The sequence below is a fragment of the Heterocephalus glaber genome, unplaced genomic scaffold, assembly GCF_053883595.1.
Source record: "Heterocephalus glaber isolate CG9 unplaced genomic scaffold, H.glaber_assembly_v1.0 deba00001504, whole genome shotgun sequence".
Classification (NCBI taxonomy): domain Eukaryota; kingdom Metazoa; phylum Chordata; class Mammalia; order Rodentia; family Bathyergidae; genus Heterocephalus; species Heterocephalus glaber.
This window is the reverse complement of record NW_028258324.1, coordinates 60,181,407-60,206,329: the sequence shown is the minus strand read 5'-3', so window position 1 is coordinate 60,206,329 and position 24,923 is coordinate 60,181,407. Positions and strand designations below refer to the sequence as shown.

Here is a 24,923-nt window from a genome sequence, read left to right as displayed (position 1 = left end):
CTGACTCCAACATTCTCAAAGGTGGTTGCAACCTCAAATCCTGTCTGATCAGTTACATGTGGGGCATTTTCAGATATGCCAAATTCTTCACACTTCTACTTCCCAGTACTGTACCTTGTTCTCAGAAAGCTTGTGGAAGCACACTTCTCTGAAACCAGACTAAGAAGATACAGTGGTCAGGAAACAAAAGAATGTGAAATGAGGCCCAGCCTCAGACACCATGTGGACAGCTTGGAGACCAACAGTCTGACCTGCCACCCCAGCCCAACTCCGGGCTCCTCAAAGGAGCTGTTATTAGTGGAGTAGATTAACTGTACAGGAAATATTCTAAAAGGGTTTTTGCAATTTTGTGGTGAGTTTCACAAAATCTAGTGAAAGGGACAGAGAAACTTTCAAAGGAAACAAAAAGACAAAGAAAATTAGCAGGAAAAGCAAAGATGTGTAAGAAATGACCTGCAAGGCCCAGTTACTACTCAATGAAAAATTGCTACATCTTCAAAGAGATTAAAGAGGGGCGTTGGACAAGCCAGAAAACCCTAATACAAGTAGACACAAAGTGTTTTCATTCATTGTTTCACTCCGAAATAATTTAACATAAAAATAATTCCCTAATTTTAAAAAAGCCACAAACATTAAAGGAGTAGTAAAGCACGCACTAAGCCATAGAAACCTCTGCTTCTTATAGCACTCACCAAGGCATTTTTGAACCGTTCTTAAGCAAATGCTTTGACCATTTGCTATAATTAAAGAAATACATGCCAGATGGGGCAGTGCACATTTGTGGTCCCAACTGCTGGGGAGGTTGAGAGCAAGAGAGGATCACGAGTCAGATATTCGAGGCCAGCCCAGGCAACAGAGTGCCTCACTATGTAGCCTCAAACTTACGGCAATCCTCCTGCCTCAGCCTACTAAGTGCTGGGATTAGGTGATGATGTACCACCATGCCTAGCTCTATTATCCTTTTTAAACATATACATTTTTAGGCTATTCTGATCAAAAGAAAAAAATAGAAGTTTAGGAAATGGAAAAATAAACATTAAACAAGTTTATTTCTAGCCCCGAAGAACAAAATTGTTGAATGAAACCATCAAATACGGCAGTTAATGTTAATGCAACAATTAAATAACTGAATGGAATTAAACTAATATAAAAATTTGAAGACAAAACAAAATTCAAGCTATTTTCACTTTACTGCATTTCTACCTACCAAAACAAGAGAAATAAAAGCAAAGATGCTGAATTTCAAATACAATTCTTCTTAACATAGAATGAAAAGTTGACATGCTTTTCATACATGTCCTTCTGCCTGTCCTCTTGGAACTGCTCTAGCATGGTGCATGAGGAAGACGTCAGTTCTTTCAAGGCCAGGTCAGTAGCTGGCTCCTCTCTGTGGATCCAACAGCATGAAATACAGCATCTTTGCCAGTGTTGAAGAAATGTGCTAGGGGAAAGAAAAAAGCTTGTGTGTGTTTCTTTCCTGCACATGTGTATGCACACACTAAAGAAAAACTGTCTATTGCAGGAGCTGGGGAGACAAGGCAGATGACCCGTTTTTTATATTACTATTAAATTCCACTATAAAAACCAAAAATCAGTATTCAGTTGTATTTTAGCTATAATCAGCAATACCTGGACATTTCACTGGACATGGATCTCAATATATTTTTAAAATGTTAGATTTGATAATTGATGCAAATTCTTTAAGCACCTATTTTTTTCTAACTATAGTTGTTACTTGGTCAGATCTAAAATTATTCTGGCTAGAATTTAGTATATATGAACAAATGTGTATTTAAGTGAGCCCTAAGGAGAAATACTCATAGGTAGTTTACAACTGCTTGTTAAAAGAACAGGTTTAAGACTGGTGGTCACCAGGTAAGCTTTAAGCAGCTTATTATCTATGTTGAAAGGAAGAGAATTCATGCTTCATGCCAGGCACTCAACCCAGGAAGTCAGAGCTTGATTGCCACATAATTGCTCTACTTGTTTATTATTCTAGGTGGGATAAAATGTTCAGTATTTGCATGGTTTCCCAGTTTTAATTGTTCCCTAATAGCAGCAAAAGGAACAAGAGGAAAAAGATAACTTTAGGACCCCCAGAAAGTCTATAAAAATAATAAATAAGTCCTATACTAACACTGTCTTAATAATACAAGAGGACTACTTAGGTAACTTTCAGATTTAAATAGAAATTCTTATTCTAAAGTGATGACAAAAAGAGTGAATACAAAAGGCAATCATTAAAAAACCATCAATCTTAATTCAGATATAACTGTTCTTTCATCAAGATCTGAACATTTTAATTTAAAATTAATAAATCACAATTCTGTATTGCTTTTAAGATTATTTTGTTTAAAAACCACAGTTCAGAATTAACCAAAGTATATTTCTAGGACAGGTTAGTTTATCCAGGTAAGTAAAGAATAAACCACAGTGCAGCTCCCTTAACCTAGGAGTCAGGTTTTAATGACAAAGTCCGTTGCCAGCAATGGACATGCAGGTAGCCATCGAAGAAGTGGCAAATACAAACCCTAACTGCTTCTATCAACAGGAAAGCCCTTTGTGGAGTCACGGGGGAACGTGGGGCATTGGCATGTGTTTCCTAGACCTGGTCTCTGTGCTCGGGACGGATGTGCCTTCTTGGGCGGTCGGGAGGCTCAGTCTCCTTGTCTGGCTGGTTGCTATTTCAAGGCGGCGTCTTCAGAATCATCCAGCAAGACAACAGCTGACAAAGGATGTGCCAATCTGGAACTCGGGAGGCATCACAGTTTTTCAACAGAAATTATACAGCTTGTTTCTGTAATTTAGGAATGGCTGTAGAAGGCCAAATATGGTCCAGAGAACAATGAAATCGAGAACCAAGACTGAAAACAGATGCCATTAAGTGCTCTAGATATTAAGTTTCACTCGTTATTGTACTAATTTTTCTGAAAACCTCCCTGCATCAATAAAAAACAGCCATTTCTCCTCATACTGGTATCTTAACACAAATATGATGGGAATAACACAAAACAAACTCCTGCTAGTTTTCAATATATTTCAAAATAGTAAAATTATTTTAATTCACAATTTGTACTATTACGGGGTGGCCTGCAGGTGTGAAGTTCCTCGGGAGAGGATGGTGGGAATAAAACACCAGAACCAACCACACAGATGGCATTTCAGAAGGGACAATACCTCCTCCAAAAGTAAAACAATGGCTACAACAACAATGACACAAGAGGAGAGAGAAAAGAAAAAATGAGGAGGAGAGAGAAGGGGAGAAGAGAGGGCATGCTAATAATTAATGCTATAGGTCACAGACCTTTTATTAAATCTTTAAAATAAAAAAGTTTTACTATCAATAAGAACATTTCATTTTTCTTTTCCAGTTTTTTTTTACATGAATACTCTCCACTTATTTGAAAAAACATAAACAAAAAACTAAAATAATTCAGTATCTCAAATGACCCATGAATCCATCAACGTTAAGTCCTAACAGTAAAACATTGGTAATGGGCTAGTAACATTGGAACTTACGACAAATTCTTACAGTCTGCCAGTCATAAGCTGCATGTCTGTAATACTGACATTTCTCTCATGATTCTATTTTAGAACTCACCAAGGTTCAAGTTTCCTGTTTTGTTTTTGCTAGCCCCAAATATTTTGCCTTTTGAATGGAGTAAGAAAAGTTAATTTTTAAGTTATGAAAAACTGAACAGTCATTGTATTATTTCCACAGGGAATAGGGGAGTTTGTGTGAAGTGAGAAAGGGTTAATCAAAACAAAAACAAAAACATCTAAAGTTGCAACATATACAGAAACATATTTCCAAGATGAAAGGGAAAGATAGTGGCGCCAAACAGTCTTAAGACCCAAGTTGGAGCAAAAGCAAATAACTTTGGTTCCAGAAGCCAAATCTGAAGAGGAAACAGGTTGAAAAAGACAAAACTGTTAGGATGTACAGTCCATGGGATTCTTTTTCTGATTCAATGATTTAGTTATAAATATAGATAATTAGTCTTTCTATACATGTAACAAATGCCAAACTGACTACCATGAAATTTCTAAAAAGGACTCTTTCACATTTGTTAAAAAAAGTGAAAATCACATACTTTTCTACTCCTTCTTTCAGTTCAAGTTCTGAGCTGAAATACTACATGTAACAATAGCTGGTTCTAACTCTAAAAAAGGTTAAACTGTATCAACCTCCTTTGTCAATATAAAGAGCTACATAATTTCTATCATACTTGGCTTGAATTTAGGCATGAGAAAAACATCTCAAAGCAACTCAGATGGAGCAAGTCAAAGAAAAGGAAAGCTACAAAGAACAGAAGACCACCAGATGAAACAAATACTCTGAAAAACTCGAATCTGCCATTCAAGTAATGAAAACATCCTAAAGGAGACACCAAACAGGATCTACTGTAACGAAGTCAGCAAAATAAAAAGCAAATAGCATGATAAATGGCCTTGCTAGGCTGTCTGCTGCCAGATGTAAGCACAGTGATTCAGTCCACCACTCCTTTTGGACCCTAAAGAAGGGGGTTCATCTGAAAGTCAAAATTATCTTTTTGCAATTTTCTCTTGGTTATCTTCAGGGACTAGTTTGTGTTTTTCCTCCATGTCATGCAGACCATCTCTTTAAACTCCCAAGAGTAGTAATTTTCATATATTAAAAGACTTCTTTAGAAAAATGGAGAAAAGAACATGAGGCCATGGCAGTGATGCTAACGGTTACTCTTCATTGCTTCTTTCGCCGCCATGATCAGTGGTGTCAGGCTCGATAACGGTTTGGCCAGTTTCAGGAAGGGATGCTGGAAGGGGGGACACAGACAATGTATAAAAGTCATCAGCTTTTTTCAACTAGGCCTCAAATACTACTTATGATCATAGTTTAATAAACAAAACATTCAATACCTGCCCAAATGCTAGTGAGTATATCACTTCTTTTTTTTTTTAGTATATTACTCTTATAGTTGACAGCAGAGCTGTTTTAGTTTTCCTAATTTCATACGATCTACAATTAAATTGCTCATAAATATATTCATGACAGGACTGACTAGGCCTGAGAATAATACGCAAAAATTATAGTTTTGGCATTAATTAATTTTATTCCCAGTAGTTAGAATCCTAAAATGCAGCAACTGCCTTATTCCTGGTGGTCAACAAATAGTGAAATATAATCAACACTATGAAAACTTTCCGTTGGTTACTCAAAACAGTCAACGTTTTCCAACAACAGCATCATTTCTAAATTTACCTGTAACAATTCTTTTGCTGAACCCCTTTTCTCCACATCCATTTCCAAACATCGATTTAAAAAATCCCGAAATATTGGAGAAAGTTTCTCTGGATTCTGAAGTTCTGGGGTTCCATTAGTTGCTATCAGGTACAAGGCCTAGAAACAGAAACACTTTCGACATACTTAAGGTACCTCAACCAAGTGACAGTGTCCTTTATCAGGTCCATGAGCCTCTTCCCCTTCCTCTTTCCCCCTCTGTGGTAACAGTTGCCCAATCTGGGCAACTACTTATTAGCATATGTTTTCTCAAAATAAAAAAAGGGAGAGTGGCTGTAGCTCAGTGCAAGACCCAGGGTTCAATTCCCAAGACCAGAAAAAAGTTAAAACATTTTACTTTTCTGCTCAAAATTCTCCAATGGCACCCTCATCTTATCCAGAGTAAAAGCCAGAATTTTGCCAAAGGCCACCCATGGCAATACACACTGCCTCACTTCTTCAGGAGTTCACATTCCTGTCCACTGTTTGCTCAATATACTCAAGAAGAGCTATTCAGGATCTTGAAATGTACCAGAACACTCCTGCTGCAGGGCTTCTGCACTTGCTGTTCCTTCTGCTGTAATGCTCTTCCCTGGGTAAGCATCACTCTCTTACCTCCTGTGTACAAATGCCTTCTTCAGCGACCCTCTCCCAAAGCATCCTTTTAAAGCTAACACCTGGCCCTCTGCATACCAGGCCCAACATGTAGGAGTCCATTACTTAAACTACTCAGTTTTCCTATTTATTTTATCGCCTCTCTCCTCCCACTACAATGTTAAGTTCACGAGGGCAGGAATTTTTGTTGGTTCTTTGGGGCAGCACTTTGAACAGTACCTGGCAAAAGGCAGGTGCTCAAATCAACATTAACTAGCTGGGCATGGTGACATACCCTTGTAATGCTGGCACTCATGAGGGTGAGGCAAGAGGATCACCTTGAGTTCCAGGCATGCCTGGACTACATAGCAAGAGCCTGTCTCAAAAAATAAAAAAAACAAAAAAACCCCACTAACTGAGTGAATGAAACTACAGGGCTTTGAAAAGTTTTCTATAAAGTGTTCTAAATTAATTATTAAAATTGCCTCTTAAACTGGAATCTTTGGCAATGGGGCAAAAAGTATTCAGGAAGCTGGATACAGTGGCACATGCCTGTAATCCCAGGACTCTGGGAAGAGTTGAGGCAGGAAGATCAGAAATTCAGCTGACCACAGGGAACTTAATAAAATCCTGTCTTAAAAGGGCTGGGGATGTAGATCAATGCAAGGCCCTGGGAAGAATATTATAAGAATAGTAAGAATACTGCAAAATAAACCAAACAGCTATTAAATATCTATAAACTTGAGCACAATTCACAACAGCTAAACCTTGGGGTCTACATGCCCATCAACAGATAAATGGATAAAAAAATGTGGCATTTATACACAATGGAGTACTAGCCTACCATAAAAGATAAACTTGAGTCCTTTGTAAGAAAATGGATGCATCTCCAGACTTCATGTTAAGTGAAATGAATCAGACACACAAGGTTAAATATCATATGGTTTCTGTTATATGAAAACCCCAAAGTAGAAATAAAGAGTACAATAAAAGACAATAGGAAAGAGTGAAACGAAATAGATCTTTAGCATACAGAAAGTAAACCAAGAGACAGAGGGAGGGCCAAGGGAGGGAACGGAAACAGTATTAAACAAAACAGAACTGTGATGTGTTGTGTACATGTACCAAGTCCCTAAGAGAAATGTGATCACTAGGTAGTACAAACATGTACCCAACCCCTCAAAAAAGGAGAAGGGGTTCAGAAGATGGGAGGGGGGTGAAAAAAAGAATTAAGATGTGTCATGTACCAAGTCCTCATGATGAGTATATCATTATATACACTTTGGCCATTTAAAAAAAAAGAACAACAGGGCTGGGGATTTAGCTCAGTGGTTCCACTGCCTGCCTCACAAGCGTAAGGTCCCAAGTTTGATCCCCAGTACCAAAAAAAAAAAACAAAATCAACAAACTCTTGGGCTGGGGATTTAGCTCAAGAGGCACAGCGCCTGCCTCGCAAGTGCAAGTTCTGAGTTCCATCCCTGGTACCACAAAAAAATAAATTAAAAAACAACAAACTCTTTAGCTAACATATTCCGTTCTACAACACCAAGGCCATATATGATTTTTAGATGGACAGTTGAGGGCAGAAATTAGGTTTTATCACCTTTCTACGCTCACTACGCTAAAATACTGGCTGATTCCAGACATATCAAGTTCTAACTGCATGCTTAGGGAAAAGCGTTTTCCTCACAGTGTGGCTGATATTAACTGGCCTTACCCGCAAGGGGTTCTCGTTGAGGTACGGAGGCTCTCCTTCCACCATCTCGATAGCCATGATGCCCAGAGACCATATGTCCACTTTGGGACCGTATGCTTTCCGTGTGACCACCTCAGGCGCCATCCAGTAAGGGGTCCCAACCATGGTGCTGCGTTTGCTCTGCTCAGGGGTGATCTGAGCACAGAAACCAAAGTCGGCTACGAAACGAAACAAAACAAAACATCTAGAATTAAAGATTTCAAAGATGGTTTTATCCAAAGAATTCACTTTAGTTGACAAAATTTTGACTATTCAACCTTTTCTTTTTAAAGAACAATACAGTAAATCAGAATGCATTTAAAGGACTTTGGTACTATATATTCTTACCTTTTACTTTTATAAGAGTGAAGGTTATTAGGGAAACTTTTATTGTGAATAATTCATTCTGCCCTGAAAATCTTAATTTAATTGAAAGAGATATGAAAAGAAAAAGAAAAATCACCAAAGGTGAACACCAAAACCAAATGCAGTGAATTAAGGAAAGGTCAGGATGTGAAACCTATTTTGAATAAAATAAACAGAAGGCAGACTAACTAAGCACCCACCTTAGTAGAAGCCTAGAAAAAGAACACATTTGACTGCTATGACAGTCCTGTCAGAATGCTGACCAGCACTCATCTACTTCACCCACCTCAGCTGCCCCATTGTCTAACTGAGGGGTGGGATGCCTGCCTAGGTAGTGCCTGATGCTGTTTCCCTTCCACTGTTCATCCCATTTGACTTCTACACAACCACTATTAGTAATTAGGTTTTTAAGCGTTAGACTTTTTATTATACATTAAGTAAGATGAATAGTATCTATGAGCTGCTTGGTTTGGTTTACCTAACTAGGATATTTTGTACACTGTTTTCCTACAATGAATTTATTTTTAGAGATCTTTCCATTTTAGTTCATTTATCTGTCTTGGCTTTTTTAAAATTACAAAATATTATATTACATAAAAAATATTAAATTACTTTGTCATTCCTGTACTGCTTAATGCTTAAGATAGTTTTAGTTTTTCTTTACAATGTTGCAAAGATAACCTTGTTCTTACTGTGGTGTTATCTATTCAGCAACTCTACAGGAGAGAACCCTAGAGGACTAATTCTTAGGTAAAATAATATCTATATAGAAAATGAGTGCTCATAACAAGCCAGGTACTGCTCTAAGTATCTTGTAAGAATTAAATATCTAATCCTCATGCTAACCCTATAAAACAGGTATATTTACTTTTTAATTTTTCTCCAATGCTGGGGAATTGAACCTAGGACCTCCTGTATGCAAGGCAAGTGCCCTAACACTGATCTATGTCCTAGCCCCAGTTATATTTATTAAAATTAGACTCATTTTATAGGTGGCAAAACTGAAACACGTATCTTTTGTAGATAATTCACCCATGGTCATTAATCTAGTATGTGGCAGAGCCAGGAAAAAACATTATCCAAAAAAATGTAATTCAGTTTTCATATGTATCTACTAAAACTGTAGGTGAATGTTTATTTCCAATTCTTCTGCTAAGATTATTTAAAGAGTAAAAATCATATATTTGACCATTTGATTGAATAACCTTTAGAGGATATAATTTTAAAAAGAGAAAGACAGACTACTATCTAGAATATATAAAGAACTGGAAAAAAATCAGACCCCCCCAAATTCAAAGACCCAATTCAAAAATGGGCATCCGAAATGAACAGATATTTCTCAGACAAAGAAGTAAAAGCAGCAAATAAATATATGAAAAAATGTTCATCATCACTGGTCATTCAAGAGTTGCAGATGAAAACAACACTAAGATTCCACCTCACCCCAGAAAGAATGGCTGCTATCAAGAAATCAACCAATAACCAATGGTGGTGGGAGTGTGGGGAGAAAGGAACCCTTCTCCATTGTTGGTGGGAGTGCAGACTGGTGCAACCACTGTAGAAATCAGTATGGAGATACCTCAAAGAACTAGGGCTAGAGGTCCCATTTGACCCAGCTATTCCCCTGCTGGGTATCTTTCCCTCAAAATTAAAAGAATCATACCACAGCAATATATGTGCACCCATGTTTACAGCAGCACAGTTTGTAATAGCTAAAGCTTGGAAACAGCCCAAGTGCCCAGCAACTGGAAACTGGAGAAAGATGTGGTTTTTTTATAAAATGGAATACTACTCAGCCATAAAGAATGAGAAACTAGAAACATTTATAGCTAAATGGAAGCATATTGAGGCCATACTCTTAAGTGAAATAAGTAAGACACACGTGTAAATACTGAATCGTTTCTCTAGTGTGAGAAACTGAAAGTGTAAATAAGGATTAAAATGAATAATTCATAATCTGAAATAGGAAAAGGTCCAAAGGTGTAGGGGTGGTGGGAGGGGAAGGGGAAAGGGAAGGGAAAGGGGAAAGGGAAGGGAAAGGAAAAATTATGAGTAAAGGAAAAAAAATGGAAACGAAATCTATGTAAATAGGTAAGGGTGGAGGGGGTGAAGGGTGCACAGGTAATAGGGAAAAAACTAAGAACCAAGATACATCATGTACAGGTACAAACAGCCAATGATAAATGTAAACGTACTGTCTACCTAAAATGTACCAATAAAAGAAAAAAAAAAGAGAGAGAAAGACAGAGAGGCTAAAAAAAGGAGCCTAGCCCTTTAGGAGATTAGAAAAACAGTTTTTGGTTTCTTGATCAAAGAAATGCCTTCAATTTTGCAGAGTTGGAAATCTCAACAGAGGATCTGCTCTAGTCCAGAGAGAAAAGCTGGAATGAGGCATAATAGCCATAGAGCAAAGAAGTTCGGGATTCTTCTCAGGATTCCACTCTGCCTGATGAGAAAGATCATTAGAAAAGGGGGTTTTCCCTTTGTCAGCCAGAAGTCAGGGGTGCAAAGCTTCCCCATGAAGCTCTACAAAATTCAAAGAAAACCAGAGTAAGGTGTGAAAAACTAACAGATGCCAAAAACAAAGTCAAGCAGACAGCACCAATTTTCTGACAGTTCCAGACATTGTTCCTCACTGCTTCATATCTTTAACCTGCAGAAGATTATGATAGAAAGTATTACTGTCCTTAGTGAATAAATGAGAAAACAGACCCAAAGAGATTAAGTAACTTTCCCAAAATTATTCAGCAAGCCATAGCAGATCTGCTATTTAAACCAGGCTGTCCAGTTCACAGTCCATATTCTTTACCACTAGATTCCCGTCCTCTCAATATATTAAATCGTACAAAAAATTTTTTTGGTACCGGGGATCGAACTCAGGACCTTGAGGCTTGTGAGGCAAGCAGTGGCACCACTGAGCTAAATTCCCAGCCCCAAATGGTAAAAATTTTAATACAAAAGGTTAATTGAATAAAGGACAGGAAATTATAAGAAATAAGCAAGTAATTTTATTTCTTCATTTGTTACTCACTAAGTTTAACAGATCCTTCCATTCCCAAAAGTACATTGTCACTTTTGATGTCTCTGTGGATCACTTGATTAGCATGTAAAAACTCCAATGCCTGTAAACACTGGATAGAAGAAAACACCTATCAATGAAACAGTCCTCAAAAAACTCCAGGCTCCAAAAGACACTCCCAAACTTACAATTTATAAAGGAAAAAATACTATCTCATATGCAAAGTTATGAAAACAAAACACCCCAGAGTTAGCAAGAAGATCCTTCCCCATCCTGATATCATCCAGAAACATCATTAAATAATGTCTCTTCTAGTCCTTTCTCTGCCATTGTTTTTCTTTTCAGACAGGGCCTTTATATGTTTCCCAGGCTGGCCTTGGAACTCCTGGACTCAAACTTGTGATCCTCCTGCCGCAGCCTCCCAGAATGTGCGGACTGCAAATGTACAGCAACATGCCCAGCTGCTCCAGTGTTTTTGAGTGAATATACTGAGAGTATAAACTTGGGAAAAGTTAGTTGTATTTTAATTTCTTTCTTTCTTTTTGGTACCAGCAATCGAACTTGCAGGCACTGTGCCAATGAGCTACATTCCCAGCCCAGTATTTTTTTTTTGGTACCGGGGATCGAATTCAGGACCTTGTGCTTGCAAGGCAGACAGTGGCACCATTGAGCTAAATCCCTGGCTCACTAGCCCAGTATTTTAATTTCTTACTCCTATAAAAGTAGAACAACAAATGAAGTCTGTACATCATTTATAACAACTAAAAATCTCATTCAAAATACCATTCTATTTATTCAAGGAAAAAGGTATAACTGGGTATTATCCCATTACATTTGCCAGGCATTTAATCAGATTCTTAAAGAGACTAAAACTTACGAAGAATACTTCTCCAAGTAAGTAGAAACAAATGTCACAATTTTAAAATTCAGCACATGGAAGAAAAGCCAGCGGAATAACAATTAGAGCTCCTAAAATAAAATTTATATCAACTATGAAAAAAATTATTAGAAAAACAAAGTATAGATAAATTTTTAAGTTCTGATCAGTTTTTAAGTGACCTAGTATACTTCATTAAAGGATATGATATTCAGAACTATTAAGAAGTTACTTCCTCCAAACAAAGGGATGCTATACCTTAGGTACAACATACATAACTCAAAATTTAAAACTGCAAGCCAGGCCTAGTGGCGCATGCCTGTAATTCCAGTATGGGAGGCAGAGGCAGAAGGGTTATGGGCTACATCGGGAGTTTCAGGGCAGCCTAACTACTGAGACCCGGTACCCCCCCAATAAAACCCCAAAACAAACCAAAACAACAAAATAACACCTTTTAAACATCTTAATAAAAGCTGAAAAACATAGAACAAAACTTATAATTCACTTATAAATTACTGTACAAATGGTGAAAGACAAATCATAGAAAATATAGGCTTATGAACTTTTTAATAATTTTGTTCTTTGCAACAACGATTCCCTATAATACTGTCAGTTTCAGTGACAACAAGCAAACCATTAACCTAAGTCTCATCTGTAGAAAAAGATGTAGACCAGGCTGAGGATTTAGCTCAGTGGTTCTGCCCCTGCCTCACAAGCACAAGGTCCGGAGTTAGATCCCCAGTACCAAAAAAAAAAAAAAAAAGATGTAGACTGAAGGAAAACTTGTTTTTGGCTTAGCCTTAGAGAGTCTGGCAAATACTCTACTGACCTAATAAGCAAACAGCAAGGTAAAATTTCACTAGTATAGAGTTTTTTTATCTTCAGTGAGCTCAATACAGTTAGGCACAAACTTATTAATACCTAAGGTGAATACTTGCATATGTCTTGCTTTGCCTGAGATGGTTCTGGTTTCCACTGTTGAGTATTTGAGAACTTTTACTCTCAAAAGTGTCCTTTCTGGACAGTAAGGTCATGATCACCTTCTTAAAATTCACGTGTGAATTTGGCTCTTTAAAGATTCGTGCCTTATTCTTAAACTATCTTACACATAAAGAGATGAAAAGGTACAGGATAATTCACAGTATGTACAAAGTATCTTACACAATAAAAATTCCCTGCACAGAAAAACTTTCTTTTCATTTCTTGCTAACCACAGCAGAACTCATCTCAAAGAAACTGAACCCACCTCTCTGCACACAGCAGCGATCTGTGCTTCATCCATGCATGTCTCTGTGACAACATCCGTAAGTGACCCACCAGCCAGGTACTCCATGACTACAAATAACTCATCTCCCACCAGGTAACTAAAAATAGAATATGGAAACCATTCAGTTTTGTTTTTTCTAACCACATGGCACTCTATGTTGAAGAATTCAAATGTAAGCACCATAGAGCTGATAGCTTGAGGGCCACAAAGAGCCCTCAAAGAGACTATGTAACAGCACTAAAAAACAGTGATGATCTTGGATCCTTTAAAAGCCAGACTGTCTATAATGGCAGTATGACTGTGTACACAGATTATTCCAATTAAGGTAATACTAAAAGGGCCATGCACAGTGGTGCATGCCTAGAATCCCAGCTACTTGGAAGCTGAGGCAGGAGGAGGTCAATGTAGGCAACTCAGCAAGACTGTCTCAAAACAGAAAAGGCTAGGAATGTAGCTAAGTGGTAGTAGAGCCTAGCATGTGTGAGGCCCTGGGTTTAATCCAAAGTCCTCAGGGACATGGGGGGAACACAGGCAGGCAGACAAATGTACTGAAGTTTATTTCTATGTACACAGTCCCATAACTAGGGCTAAGGCATCAAAATACATTGCTAGGGGTCCAGTTTAGTAGTAGAGCACTTGCCTATCATGCACAAGGTCCAAGGTTGAATCCTCATTACTATCCCCCCAAATCCTTTCCAAATATATTATCATTTCACCATTCTTATGGCTTATATCTCTATGTCCCCCCAAAGCCTCATGCATTCGCAGGTGAGGCTTTGGGGAGGTGACTGGATCATGGTCATGATACTAGATTAGCCCACTGATGAGTTTACAGCTGGATGTGATGTTGAGCGGTGAAGCCTGGTAGGAAGAGGTGGGTCACTGTGGGCGTGGCCTGGAAGTGTGTGTGTGTATACACACACACACACACATATATGTATATACTTCTTCCTCCCTTGATTCCTCCATGCCTCCTACCTGTCATGCCATGAACTGTTTCTCTCTGACATGCCACCCTGTCTTGAAACTAGCTGATTATGGACTGAAACCTCTATAAACTGTGAGCCAAAATAATCTCTCCTCCTTTACGTTGTGAGTGTCAGGTATTTTGTCCTAGCAATGAGAAAGTAACTAAGACAGGGCCGGGGATTTAGCTCAGTGGTTCCACCGCCTGCCTTGCAAGCACAAGGTCCTGAGTTCAAGGCCGGCCCCCCCCCGCCCCCGGCAAAAGTAACTAAGACATTCATCCTACACAAATTTAAATATGGAATAAAATAACCCATAATCCTTATCTCCAATACAACCACTATTATCATTTTGTTTTAAACACTTTTTATTTTAATGTTTGTTTTCCTTCCTTTTACTATCATTTTCTAAGTCTTTTTTTCATTCATATGTAAGATTATTTTATTAAAAAGGAAAAAAAAACACATGTTGCTGAGCACAGATGTACATGCCTGTTATCCCAAATACTTAGGAGGGAAAGGGAGTAATATCTGCAACCTGGGCAAGCTAGCAAGACCCTGTCTCAAAATAAACAAAAGGGTTGGAGATGTTGCTCAAAGTTACAGCACTTATCTAGCATGTGTGAGGCCCTGTGTCCAACCCCTCATAGTTGGGGGAGAGAAGGAGAGAAGGGAAAAAGAGGAAAAGAAAATGTACCTGACAAGTTTAATTCTATGAACAGAGCATCCATAATTAAGGCTAGTCTCAATAGTAAAGAAACACATCTGTAATAATATATATAATTTTCTTGTCTGCTTTATTTAATATCAATTCCTAAGCCAGATGAGCTTTTCATAAACATATACAATTTGTCCATGACAAACAGCATTTAAAATAAAAACTAATCTAAAAGTTTAAGAAATGTGTGGTTAGCCATGTCTGTGGGTCAAGACTTGCATCTCAGCAAAACCATTCCTTAACATTTCTGCTTCTGTCATTTGCAGTGCACAGGCACTAGCAGCCATGTCCTTCATTTCACTGCTTTCTCACTTGCCAATGATATTCTTGTAGAAAAAGGACCTTCTAAACTAGAATGTGCTATTTTTACCCCTATTTTATTTACTTCTCAACAATGGGATTTTACTCAAATGTGGCTAACCTCCACCAAACTATGAAACTACAAATTTCTATGTTTTTATCCCAGTATTTTAAAAATATGAATACCTGTCCAAGAAGTTAACTATGTTGGGGTTTTTTAATTCTTTCATCACCATAATCTCATTAATGATCAATTCCTTCTTTGGCTGTTTCTGTAAATTAATCTGTTTGATAGCAACCTAAAATGGAAACAGAATTTTTTAAAAAATCAGAACAGTTTTTACTAGAAAGTTAGAAATACTAACCAGTTCATAATTTAATTTTTTGTGGATATACTGTATTATACAGTAAGACTGCAACCTGCTCACAAGGAGTCCTTTTACCTGCCACGCCCTATGTGCATGCTTTGCAATGCTGAGATCTGTCCAGATTATCTTTTTTTTTTGGTTCTGGGGATCAAACTCAGGACCTTGCGCTTGTGAGGCAGGTGGTGGCCCCACTGAGCTAAATCCCTGGTCCTGTTCAGATTATCTTTGTTGATTAACCAACCCAATGTCATTCTAGTATCAGGAATTAATCCTCTTTTCCTTCTAAGTAGGGAAAAATTTTTTTAAATATTTATTTATGACATCGAATTCATAATTTCTTCTTTGTTGCTGCCCCCGCCCGCCACTTTTTTTTTGCAGTACTGGGAACTGAACCCAGGGTCTTCACACTATATCCCCAGGCAGTTTTTAGTCTAAGACCCCATCTCAAACTTAAAAAGTAGTTAAATTGCCCAAGCTGGGCTTGAACTTCTATCTTCCTGCCTCAGCCTCCCAGAGTGCTGGGACTATAGGCTTGTGCCACCATGCCCAGATCTTTGCTCCCCTTAGTCTAAGAATTGCTGTAAAATTATATACCTCAATTCTTACAACATGTTCAGCTTAAACAACAGATTTCTACTGATTACTTAGTTTCCTTCTGTAAGAAACGCCAACAGTAACATCCAGAGTATAAAAAAGGTAGGTAGATGTAGTTACCTCCTGTCCCAGTGCCACATCAGTAGCGGTGAAAACTGTACCAGAAGCCCTGGGGGCAAAGGGGGAGAAAAGACAGTTAGATTTCAAGTTTCTAAAACAATACCATTTACAATTTGAAACCAGGTGTGGTGGCACATGCCTATAATCCCAGCACTTGGGAGGATGAGGCAGGAGGATCACTGCAAATTTGAGGCCAGCCTGGATCACACAAGAGACCTTAAGACTTTATAATTTGAGCAACTGAAAAGAATTAAAGAACAATTAAGACTTATCACACTTCTAAAAGAAGTAAAAGCAAAAACAAAAAACAGGCAAACCTTTTGCCCAAAATAGCATGCACTCATGAATAACACTTCTCTGCTTAAGAAACAAAGAACTACAAATGAATTTGGGGGCCCTCTGCATGTCCCTCCCACCCCATCCTCCTTCCCCAAGGATGGTCTATATTTGGCATCCTGAATTCAATGTGCTTCACTTCCATGCATTTCTCTACTTCTACCTACAAAGGTATACTCAATAGACCATACTTGGCCTAGTTTCTAAACGCCATATAGTTCTGTTTTATGCATTTTTCTGCCTTTTTTTTTTTTGTACTGGGGATCGAACTCAGGTCCTTGTGCTTGCACAGCAGACAGTGAAACCAGAGCTAAATCCCTGGCCCTCTGGCATTTGTTTTTTTAAAAAATATTAACATTAAATTTGTGATGGTCATCTATATACACAGTTATTCTTGCTCATTTATTATCACTTGTTAGTCAATATATAACATCCATTATTCATGCTCAAAAGTACTTAAGTTGATTTTAAAGCCAATGCTTCAATTAAATTTAATTATTAAAAATATTCAATGTATTTTTTTCAATGGTGTGATTTAAATGCATGTTATTGCCTATAATCCTGCAATAAATATTTTTATTGTCTTTTAAATATATGAATTTCTCCATTTAACTAATCTTTCACCACCTAAGGGAAATGACATTTAAGAAGAAACACTGATACACTGTTAACTAGCAAAGTTTTTAAATAGCATCTAGGAACAAACTGCAGTGTGCATTTATATAAACCTCCAGGGTACCAACCATAGATTTACAGTGAGTGCTCAATGTCGGGGAAAAAAGATCTTGCTATCAACTCAAGACAGTACTGAATATTATCAGTCATAAACTTACCCTTGTCCAATTTTTTCATATCTTGTATATTTCTTCTTAGGGTCACCTATGCTCACAATAGTTCCTATTTAAACAAAAACTGGAAGTTCAGCAAAACATTCTAAATGTAAATTAATTTTCACATCATTATTCCTTTAATAAACTCTATAAATTTTAAGTCACTTTTGCAAGTTTCAGAAATAATTTGTTTCAAATACAAAACACTGAAGAAACATAATAAAAGTAAAAAGTCACCAGAAACTTTATTTCCAATGTTAGATCTCCCAATTAATCATTTTCTCAAAACCACTGATATTACAGGGACCAGGGATGTAGCTCAGTGGCGCTGTGCCCACCTGGCAAGCGCAAGGTCCTGAGTTTGATGGGTGTGAGCGTGCGTGCGAGTGTAAAAAATGATGACATTATAGAACAATCAAGTGTCCGTCTATTTGAGACTAATGAAGTTCTCAGGATTCAGGATGTACTGCTCTAAAACAGGCAATTCCTGGGAAACTGGTTGTTCTGCTTTTCTACTCCAGTGAATGATTTCTACTAGTGAAAAGTTATGAAACTACTTAGCATCAGAAATAAGTTACATCCAAGTGAATATGACTTTTTTTTACTATTACATGTATCTTCTTTCAGTATATTTAGGAAACCACTTAATATTATAAAGATTATTTGATTGATTGCAGTACTGGGCATTGAACAGAGGGCCTTTGCACTGAGTTACACCTTTCTATACAGTATTTTGAGACAAGGTCTCACTAGGTTACTAACTTGCCCAGGCTGAGCTAGAACTAGTGATCCTCCTACCTCAGCCTCCAAAAGTGCTGGGATTATAGGTGCAAGCCACCATGTCTGGCTACTGCACTTTAAATGAATTAATCACATATCTGCTTTAGGAAAGTTCAAAGTCATCACTAAGAAAATAGGTTTTAAAATTAGGAAGCTAGGGCCAAGGAGGTAGCTCAGCAGCACAGCACCTGCTTGGCAATCTTGAGGCCTGGAGTACAATTCCCAGAGTTCAAGTTCCATTATCAAAAAAATTAAAAAATAATACAATAAAATAAGGAGTCTGGACCCAAAATCCTACCTTATTAGTACCAGCAAGTCAAAACATGAGAAAATCATACTAATTTTCATTTGGTTAAGGTAAGACAGGAAGATGTCAAGGGACCTCACATAAAAATCTTATGTTGGCATTCAATATCAAATTAACCATTTAGGCTCAAGTCAAGAAGTTAAAGGTGGGCTGGGGATTTAGCTCAGTGGTTCCGGTGCTGGCCTCACAAGCACAAGGTCCCGAGTTCGATCCTCAGTACCAAAAAAATAAATAAATAAATAAAAAGAGCTAAAGGTGCCAGGAGTGGTTCAAGGACAGCTTGGACTATGTAAGGAAACCTTGTCTCAAAACTCTGTACTTCAACCTCTTAAAAAAAAGATTTAAAAGGGGGGGGGCCCAAAAAGGTATCAACAAAGACAGGAGATATGATAACTAAAGGTCATACCTGAATAGTGACAGCTACTGTTCTAGTTGTTTTGTTTTGTTACCGGGGATTGAACTTGGGACCTTGCGCTTGCGAGGCAGGTGGCAGAACCACTGAGCTAAATCCCCAGCCCTCTAGTTTATTTTTTAAAACTATTACTTCTCCTAAGAGAAGGAATATTCATTCAATTCACACACTCTCTCTCTCTCTCTCTCTCTCTCTCTCTCTGAGTAAAAGCAGGTTTATATTTGAAAGCACTGAGGAATCAAGAGCAAATACATTATTATTTTTAAAATTTATTTATTTATTTTGGGATTGGGGATCCAACTTGGGACCTTGCGCTTTCGAGGCAGGCGCTGGAACCACTGAGCTAAATCCCCAGCCCAAGAGCAAATAAATTTAGAGCATATAAATTTTTAAAACAATACAGCTATGAAGTATTTTTTCTTGACCCCTTTAGGTCAGTGTTTAGTTTTTTGTTTTAAGATAAGGTCTTGCTTTGTAGTCCAGGTTGGCCTAGAACTCACTATGTATATAGGTCAGGCTGGCCTAGAGCTCTATGCGATACTACTCCTGTGTCAGACTCCCGAGTGCTGAGATTACAAGCATGCGCCTCCACCCGGCTGGTCAGTGTTCTTTAAAATCCTAGTTGCTACTCTCTTGTCATCAGACATCACTGCTACTCTCTCCCTGGCCCTGTTTATGTTACTCATAATGCTTGACTGAAGTCAGTAACTGTTGATAAGTTAAATGGGAGAAGGAAAAAAACTCTTTTTCTTAAATAGGTTTTATGCCTACATGTATCTACAGAAGGTCATTTTGTTTATTTAGGGCTGTTTTTTCGTAGATGCCCATTAAGAAGATATGTTATGCATAAATATACACAAGTCTCCTTTGATAAAATTCCCAACCGTGTCCTTTAGGATCTGGCTCATGTGGGAAAAAGCACTGCTCCCCAAGGGGTTGATTTCACAAGCTAACACATAATATCTTTCACATGCATACGAGAAGAGTGTTACTTTCCTTTCACTGATTTAATTAAAGCTACTGTTCCTTTAAGAAAATTTTTTCTTCTGCATTAATTAAAAGTGTAAGGCATAAATTAAAATCCACCTAGACCTTGTTTGTTTTTAGTGCTAGGGAAAAAAACTTCAAGAGCTGTTAATTTACAAATAATGTAAAATGTATATAACGTACTTAATTTCTCCATAATCTCTTCATCTGTCATCTTGGTCTTCTTTTTCTGTCTGTCTGTAGACTTGGCACTACTATCAACATGAGAATCACCCACTGGTGCAGGGATGGGGTCAATTACAGAGCGCGTGTAAATCTGCAGAAATATAGTTATTACTGAGATCTGAGAAAAGTACTCTGAGGTTTTTTTGTGTGGTGCTGAGGATCAAACACAAGCCCTTGCCTACACCAGGCTGGCACTATGCCACCCAGCTCTACCCCCCCGCCCTGTCACATATTCTTCCTGGCACCCCATTCAGTTCTTTGATTTTTACCCAAAACTAAGTTCACTCTCCCATTGTCCTAAAGAACAGGAACAACAGTTTTAGACTATATAAGAATGTAACCAAGGGCCGGGGATTTAGCTCAGTGGTTTCGGCGCCTGCTGCACAAGCACAAGGACCCGAGTTCGATCCCCAGTCCAAAAAAAAAAAAAGAATGTAACCAAGAATAAATGTGAAACACTGTTCTTTGGTACAGGTGCATACATTTAAAAATCTTGTCTAGCGAAATAGCAGGTCTATGAATGAAATTTATGATCTTATTTAAAATAGCATGATAACAATGTAGCAAAATCTGTACAGCTTAAAAATGTTTTTGCTACAAAAGATAAAAGGGAAAAGGACAGAAACTTTGATGTTGAATTAACTCTTCCTAATTCTCACAAAAAGTTTTACACAAAATAAATTTCAGTTCTAATGGCCAGTCTTATGGTACAGGGGAAACAGCCCATAGCCATCCTCAGGGCTTGGCCACCTCTCCCAGTCCCCAAGTGCCTTCCAGCCTCTTCTCCTCTTAGCACAGTGACAAGGACAGCGCCTGAGGAGCCTCTCTCTTCTTAGCTGCCTGAGATCACTATTGTTAAATTCTCCCTTGGAATTTCACTCTCAACTGCCTCTGGATGACAGACATCAAAGTTTCGAGAGAAATGTAAAATGAGAGACAAAATATGTAATACGGGAAAGAGGAAAGATCTAAGTTTTAAATCAGGAGAGCCTGAAAAATATGAACTCTAGAAACAAGGGTAAAATATAGAAAGACAAAACCCAATGACAGCAGCCCAGTGTGTCTGTCGAACACTCACTGATTTTGTATGGTCAGGTCGTGGGGCAATAACAGGAGGAGCAGCCTCTTCATCATCGTCATCTTCCTCAGTTACCACTGCTGATGTTTCTGATCCCTTGGCATTTAGCTGTGTTCACCACACGGGATGGTGAGGAAGATGCACCAGTACAATGACAAGGTTAAAATGTGACAATCTCTATTTTTTTTTAACATATTTTTTAAAGTTTCTTACTTTAATAGCTCACTTAAAAATGATTAAACCTCACTGGTTCTAATATAGTAATTAAAAAGTAAAGGTGATTTTATGAATTAGGGAAAAATAAGCTTTGTATATCAAATATTCTTGAGTATTATCTACACCTTTAAATAAGCACACACATAGTGCTTTAAAAGTAAACAATCATTTATTTGTTAAGACCAAAACCAAAGATCTTCTGGACTGTGCACACCTCAAAGTAAACATGTAGCACTTGAAAGAGCCAGATTCACCAGAGTGGTAGCTTGTGAAGCAAGACAGCTGGTGAGTTCAATGCCTAGCTATTCCCACAGACTGTGTTCTGGAGAATGGCACAGGGTTTGGGGCCCAGGTACAGGCAGGCATACCGAAACATTATCAAAAGTAGCTAACCTGCTCCACAGGCCATTATAAATGTTAATCACTTTAAATAGTGTTTCAAGGAAATTCTATTTATGGCTTCTTCAACTAACTGAGAGGCTAGTAAAAAAATATATTAAGTATTTACCTCTGATGGTTGAGTTTAATCTTATGTTTTGGTACTAGGGATTGAACTCCAGTCCTTGTGGTTGTGAGGCAGGTGGTGGAACCACTGAGCTAAAATCCCCAGCCCTAGTTTAATCTTATGAAACAAAATAAAAAGTGAAATCTGCTTTGGGTAACCTAAATTAGAACTAAAGCAATGAAAAGTAAATTATTAACTTACTGCTTGTGTTCCTGAAGGGAAGCCATCTTTCTCTGAATGTGAAACAGAAAAGAATGTTAATATAACAAAAAGAAACAACAAAAAAAGTAGAGCAAGCCAATTTGGGGGGTAGGGTGGCAGTACTGGGGACTGAACCCAGGGCCCTGTGAATGATGGGCAGGTGCTTTACCAGGGGGGTACATTTTTATTTTCAAATGCTAGAGGCTTTAGTGTATTTATATTGGATGGAAAGAATCTACCATTTTTATGGTCAAACTTTGGTTGTTTTAAAAACAATTACTAATTTATACAAACTAGTAAAAACAAAAGTTCTAAGGCTGTCTCATCTTTTCCTAAAGATGTGCCAGACTCAAGTAAAAGAGGGCTCCACTTCTTCCTTGAGCATGGTCTTTTTTAATGTGAGGATGCATATATAATTACATGTATGATTTTGGTTTAGTTTTTTTAGGAGGTAGTTTTTTTTAGTTTTTTTTGGTGGTACTAGGGAATGAACCCAGGGCTTGTGCACTAAGTGACATCCTCAGCCCTTTCTAAATTTTTAAAAATTTTGAAACAGAATCTCACTAGTTGCTAAATTGCTCAAATTAGCCTTGAACTTGTGATCCCCCTGACTCAGCCTCCCAGCAGTGCTGGGCTTACAGGCATGCACCACTATGCCCTGCTTTATCATATTATTTTTAAAAACTACATATATGACTTTAGCTATAAAGAAACATTAAATGAAACCCTGGGGATATAACTAGCAAAATCCATACAAAGAGAGACAGGACAAATATCTTGTTCCTTTAACAAAAAACTGAGGTAAAAAAGAGAACATAAGAACCAGCTAAGGGCCAGGGATTTAGCTCAGTGGCACCGTGGCTGCCTGGCAAGTGCAAGGTCCTGAGTTCGATTCCTGGTACCAAAAAAAGAAACAAAAAGAAACCAACTAAGAAAAGGAAGCCTAAATCTGAAAAGACACTCAAGATATTTTTCAATCATATATAAGCATGGACTTGATTCTGATGCTAATTTAGTCAAAGTGTGTGTGTGTGAAGCGGTGCCCAACTGTAATCCCAGAACTCTGGGAGGCTGGGGCAAGAGGATTACCAATTCAAACTCAGCTTGGGCTAAAATTTAGGAAGATCTCGTCTCAACATTAAGAAAGGTTAAGAATGTAGCTAAGAATGTAGCTCAGTGCAAAGTCCCCGAGTTCAAATTCAAATACCCAATACTGGAAAAGAAACAAACAAAACCAAGAAAACAAAAAAGAAACAAATTTTCTTTTGGCCTTTTCCCCTTTCTTTCTTTTGGCTTGTTTTTCTTTTTTTTTTTTTTCCGGTACCAGGGATTGAACTCAGGACCTCCCGCTTGCCAGGCAGGGACTGTGCCGCTGAGCTACAACCTTGGCCCTTTCTTTTGGGTTTTTATGATAGCATCTCACTGTGTAATTCAGGCTGGCACTGAACTTGTTAAATTACTCACACCAAGCTGGGTGTGGTGGTGCATGCCTGTAATCCCAGCACTAGCAAGGCTGAGCCAGGAGGACTGTCCTGAGTTCCAGGCCAGCCTGAGCTAATATAGTGAGTTCAAGGCTGACCTGAACTACATAGTGAGACCCCACCTGGAAAAAAGTAAAATAAAAAATAAATTACCCACACTAGGCTTGAATATGTGATCCTCCTGCTTCACTCTCCCAAAGTGCTAGGATTATAGACATGCACCACCATACATGGCAATTTTAAAAAATCAACTGTAGTTTAACAAAAACAAAAACCCCAAAACAATAAAATCAACTATATTCTAATTCTTACCTGATGATATTGCAATTCTGAAGTGTAAATCTTTCTAGTTCTTTATTTTATGTATTTACATATTTGATATCAATTTTTGAGTAGAAAAACATTTTTAAGTCTGTATATTTTTATATATATATATATATATATATTTTTTTTTGGTACTGGGGATCAAACTCAGGACCTTGCACTTTCGAGGCAGGCGCCGGAACCACTGAGCTAAATCCCCAGCCCCTAAGTCTGTATATTTATGTAATAAAATAATTTTCCTTCTATTTTGAGACACGGACTTGCTATGTAGTTCAGATGACCTTGAATTCACTATGTAGCCCAAGCTGGCCTTGAACTTGCAGTGATCTGCCTGCCTGGGCCTCCTGAGCGCTGGGATTACAGGCATGCGCCACCACACCTGGCCTGTGCTTCTATCCCACTAATGATATATCTTTATTATGAACTTGTCCATAAATGCTAGAAGGCATTTAAAAGCAGTAAGAAGGGAAAAAAACAAAGTCAAAACACCTATAAACTCCATTTCTGGCAAATCTGAGATTAATATAATCCCAGACTCCAATTTATGGTAAGAGCCACCCTGATCAGTTTTCAAAAGCTGACTCTAGCTGAATGTAGCACACACTTGTAATGCCAGCACTCTGGGAGGCTGAGGTAGGAGGACTGGGTTTGACTCCAGCACAGGCAAGTGAGCAACTTAATGGCTTAGCAGCTCAATAAATAATAATAAAAATAAAGGGCTGGGGATACAGCTGAGTATGAAAGTTCTAGGTTCAATACTTCACAACTCTGAATGTTATTCAGCCCTTTACCAGTGTCTGATGTCTTACCAGGAGGAGTGAAACTCAGGTACTTCTGCTTCACCGTGTTGGAGTCATAGAACTTGAGGACATCCAGCACGGCCTGCGGGTTCTTCTTCTGCTCTAGTTTGGTGATGTTGGAGGTCTGCAGTAAGCGAGCCCACTGCTCTGGCATACCCTGACAAGAGAAAGCCAGACAGCAGCCATAGTTTGAATTGCTGTCATTTTCAGAGATACAGAACAAAATACATAAAACAAACCAATACACATCATTTAGGG

At 38.1% G+C, this 24,923-nt stretch overlaps 1 protein-coding gene across 6 annotated transcripts in view; it reads right to left on the bottom strand.

The window, feature by feature from the left end:
- Positions 1-1,963: 1,963 nt before the first annotated feature.
- The window catches only part of Pak2 (p21 (RAC1) activated kinase 2), a 69,978-nt gene continuing 47,018 nt past the window's right edge, over positions 1,964-24,923 (bottom strand). For all 6 annotated transcript variants that reach the window (XM_021255101.2, XM_004834705.3, XM_087187001.1 and 3 more), the window contains 12 exons: positions 24,675-24,822; positions 22,061-22,092; positions 21,139-21,246; positions 20,019-20,151; positions 17,353-17,416; positions 16,184-16,232; positions 15,288-15,400; positions 13,098-13,215; positions 10,987-11,086; positions 7,572-7,768; positions 5,243-5,380; positions 1,964-4,796 (listed from right to left, as the gene is read on the bottom strand). In XM_021255101.2, the coding sequence (XP_021110760.1) occupies positions 4,710-4,796; positions 5,243-5,380; positions 7,572-7,768; positions 10,987-11,086; positions 13,098-13,215; positions 15,288-15,400; positions 16,184-16,232; positions 17,353-17,416; positions 20,019-20,151; positions 21,139-21,246; positions 22,061-22,092; positions 24,675-24,822 (1,287 nt within the window). In that variant the 3' untranslated portion in view covers positions 1,964-4,709. The remainder of the gene's footprint in view (positions 4,797-5,242; positions 5,381-7,571; positions 7,769-10,986; positions 11,087-13,097; positions 13,216-15,287; positions 15,401-16,183; positions 16,233-17,352; positions 17,417-20,018; positions 20,152-21,138; positions 21,247-22,060; positions 22,093-24,674; positions 24,823-24,923) is intronic.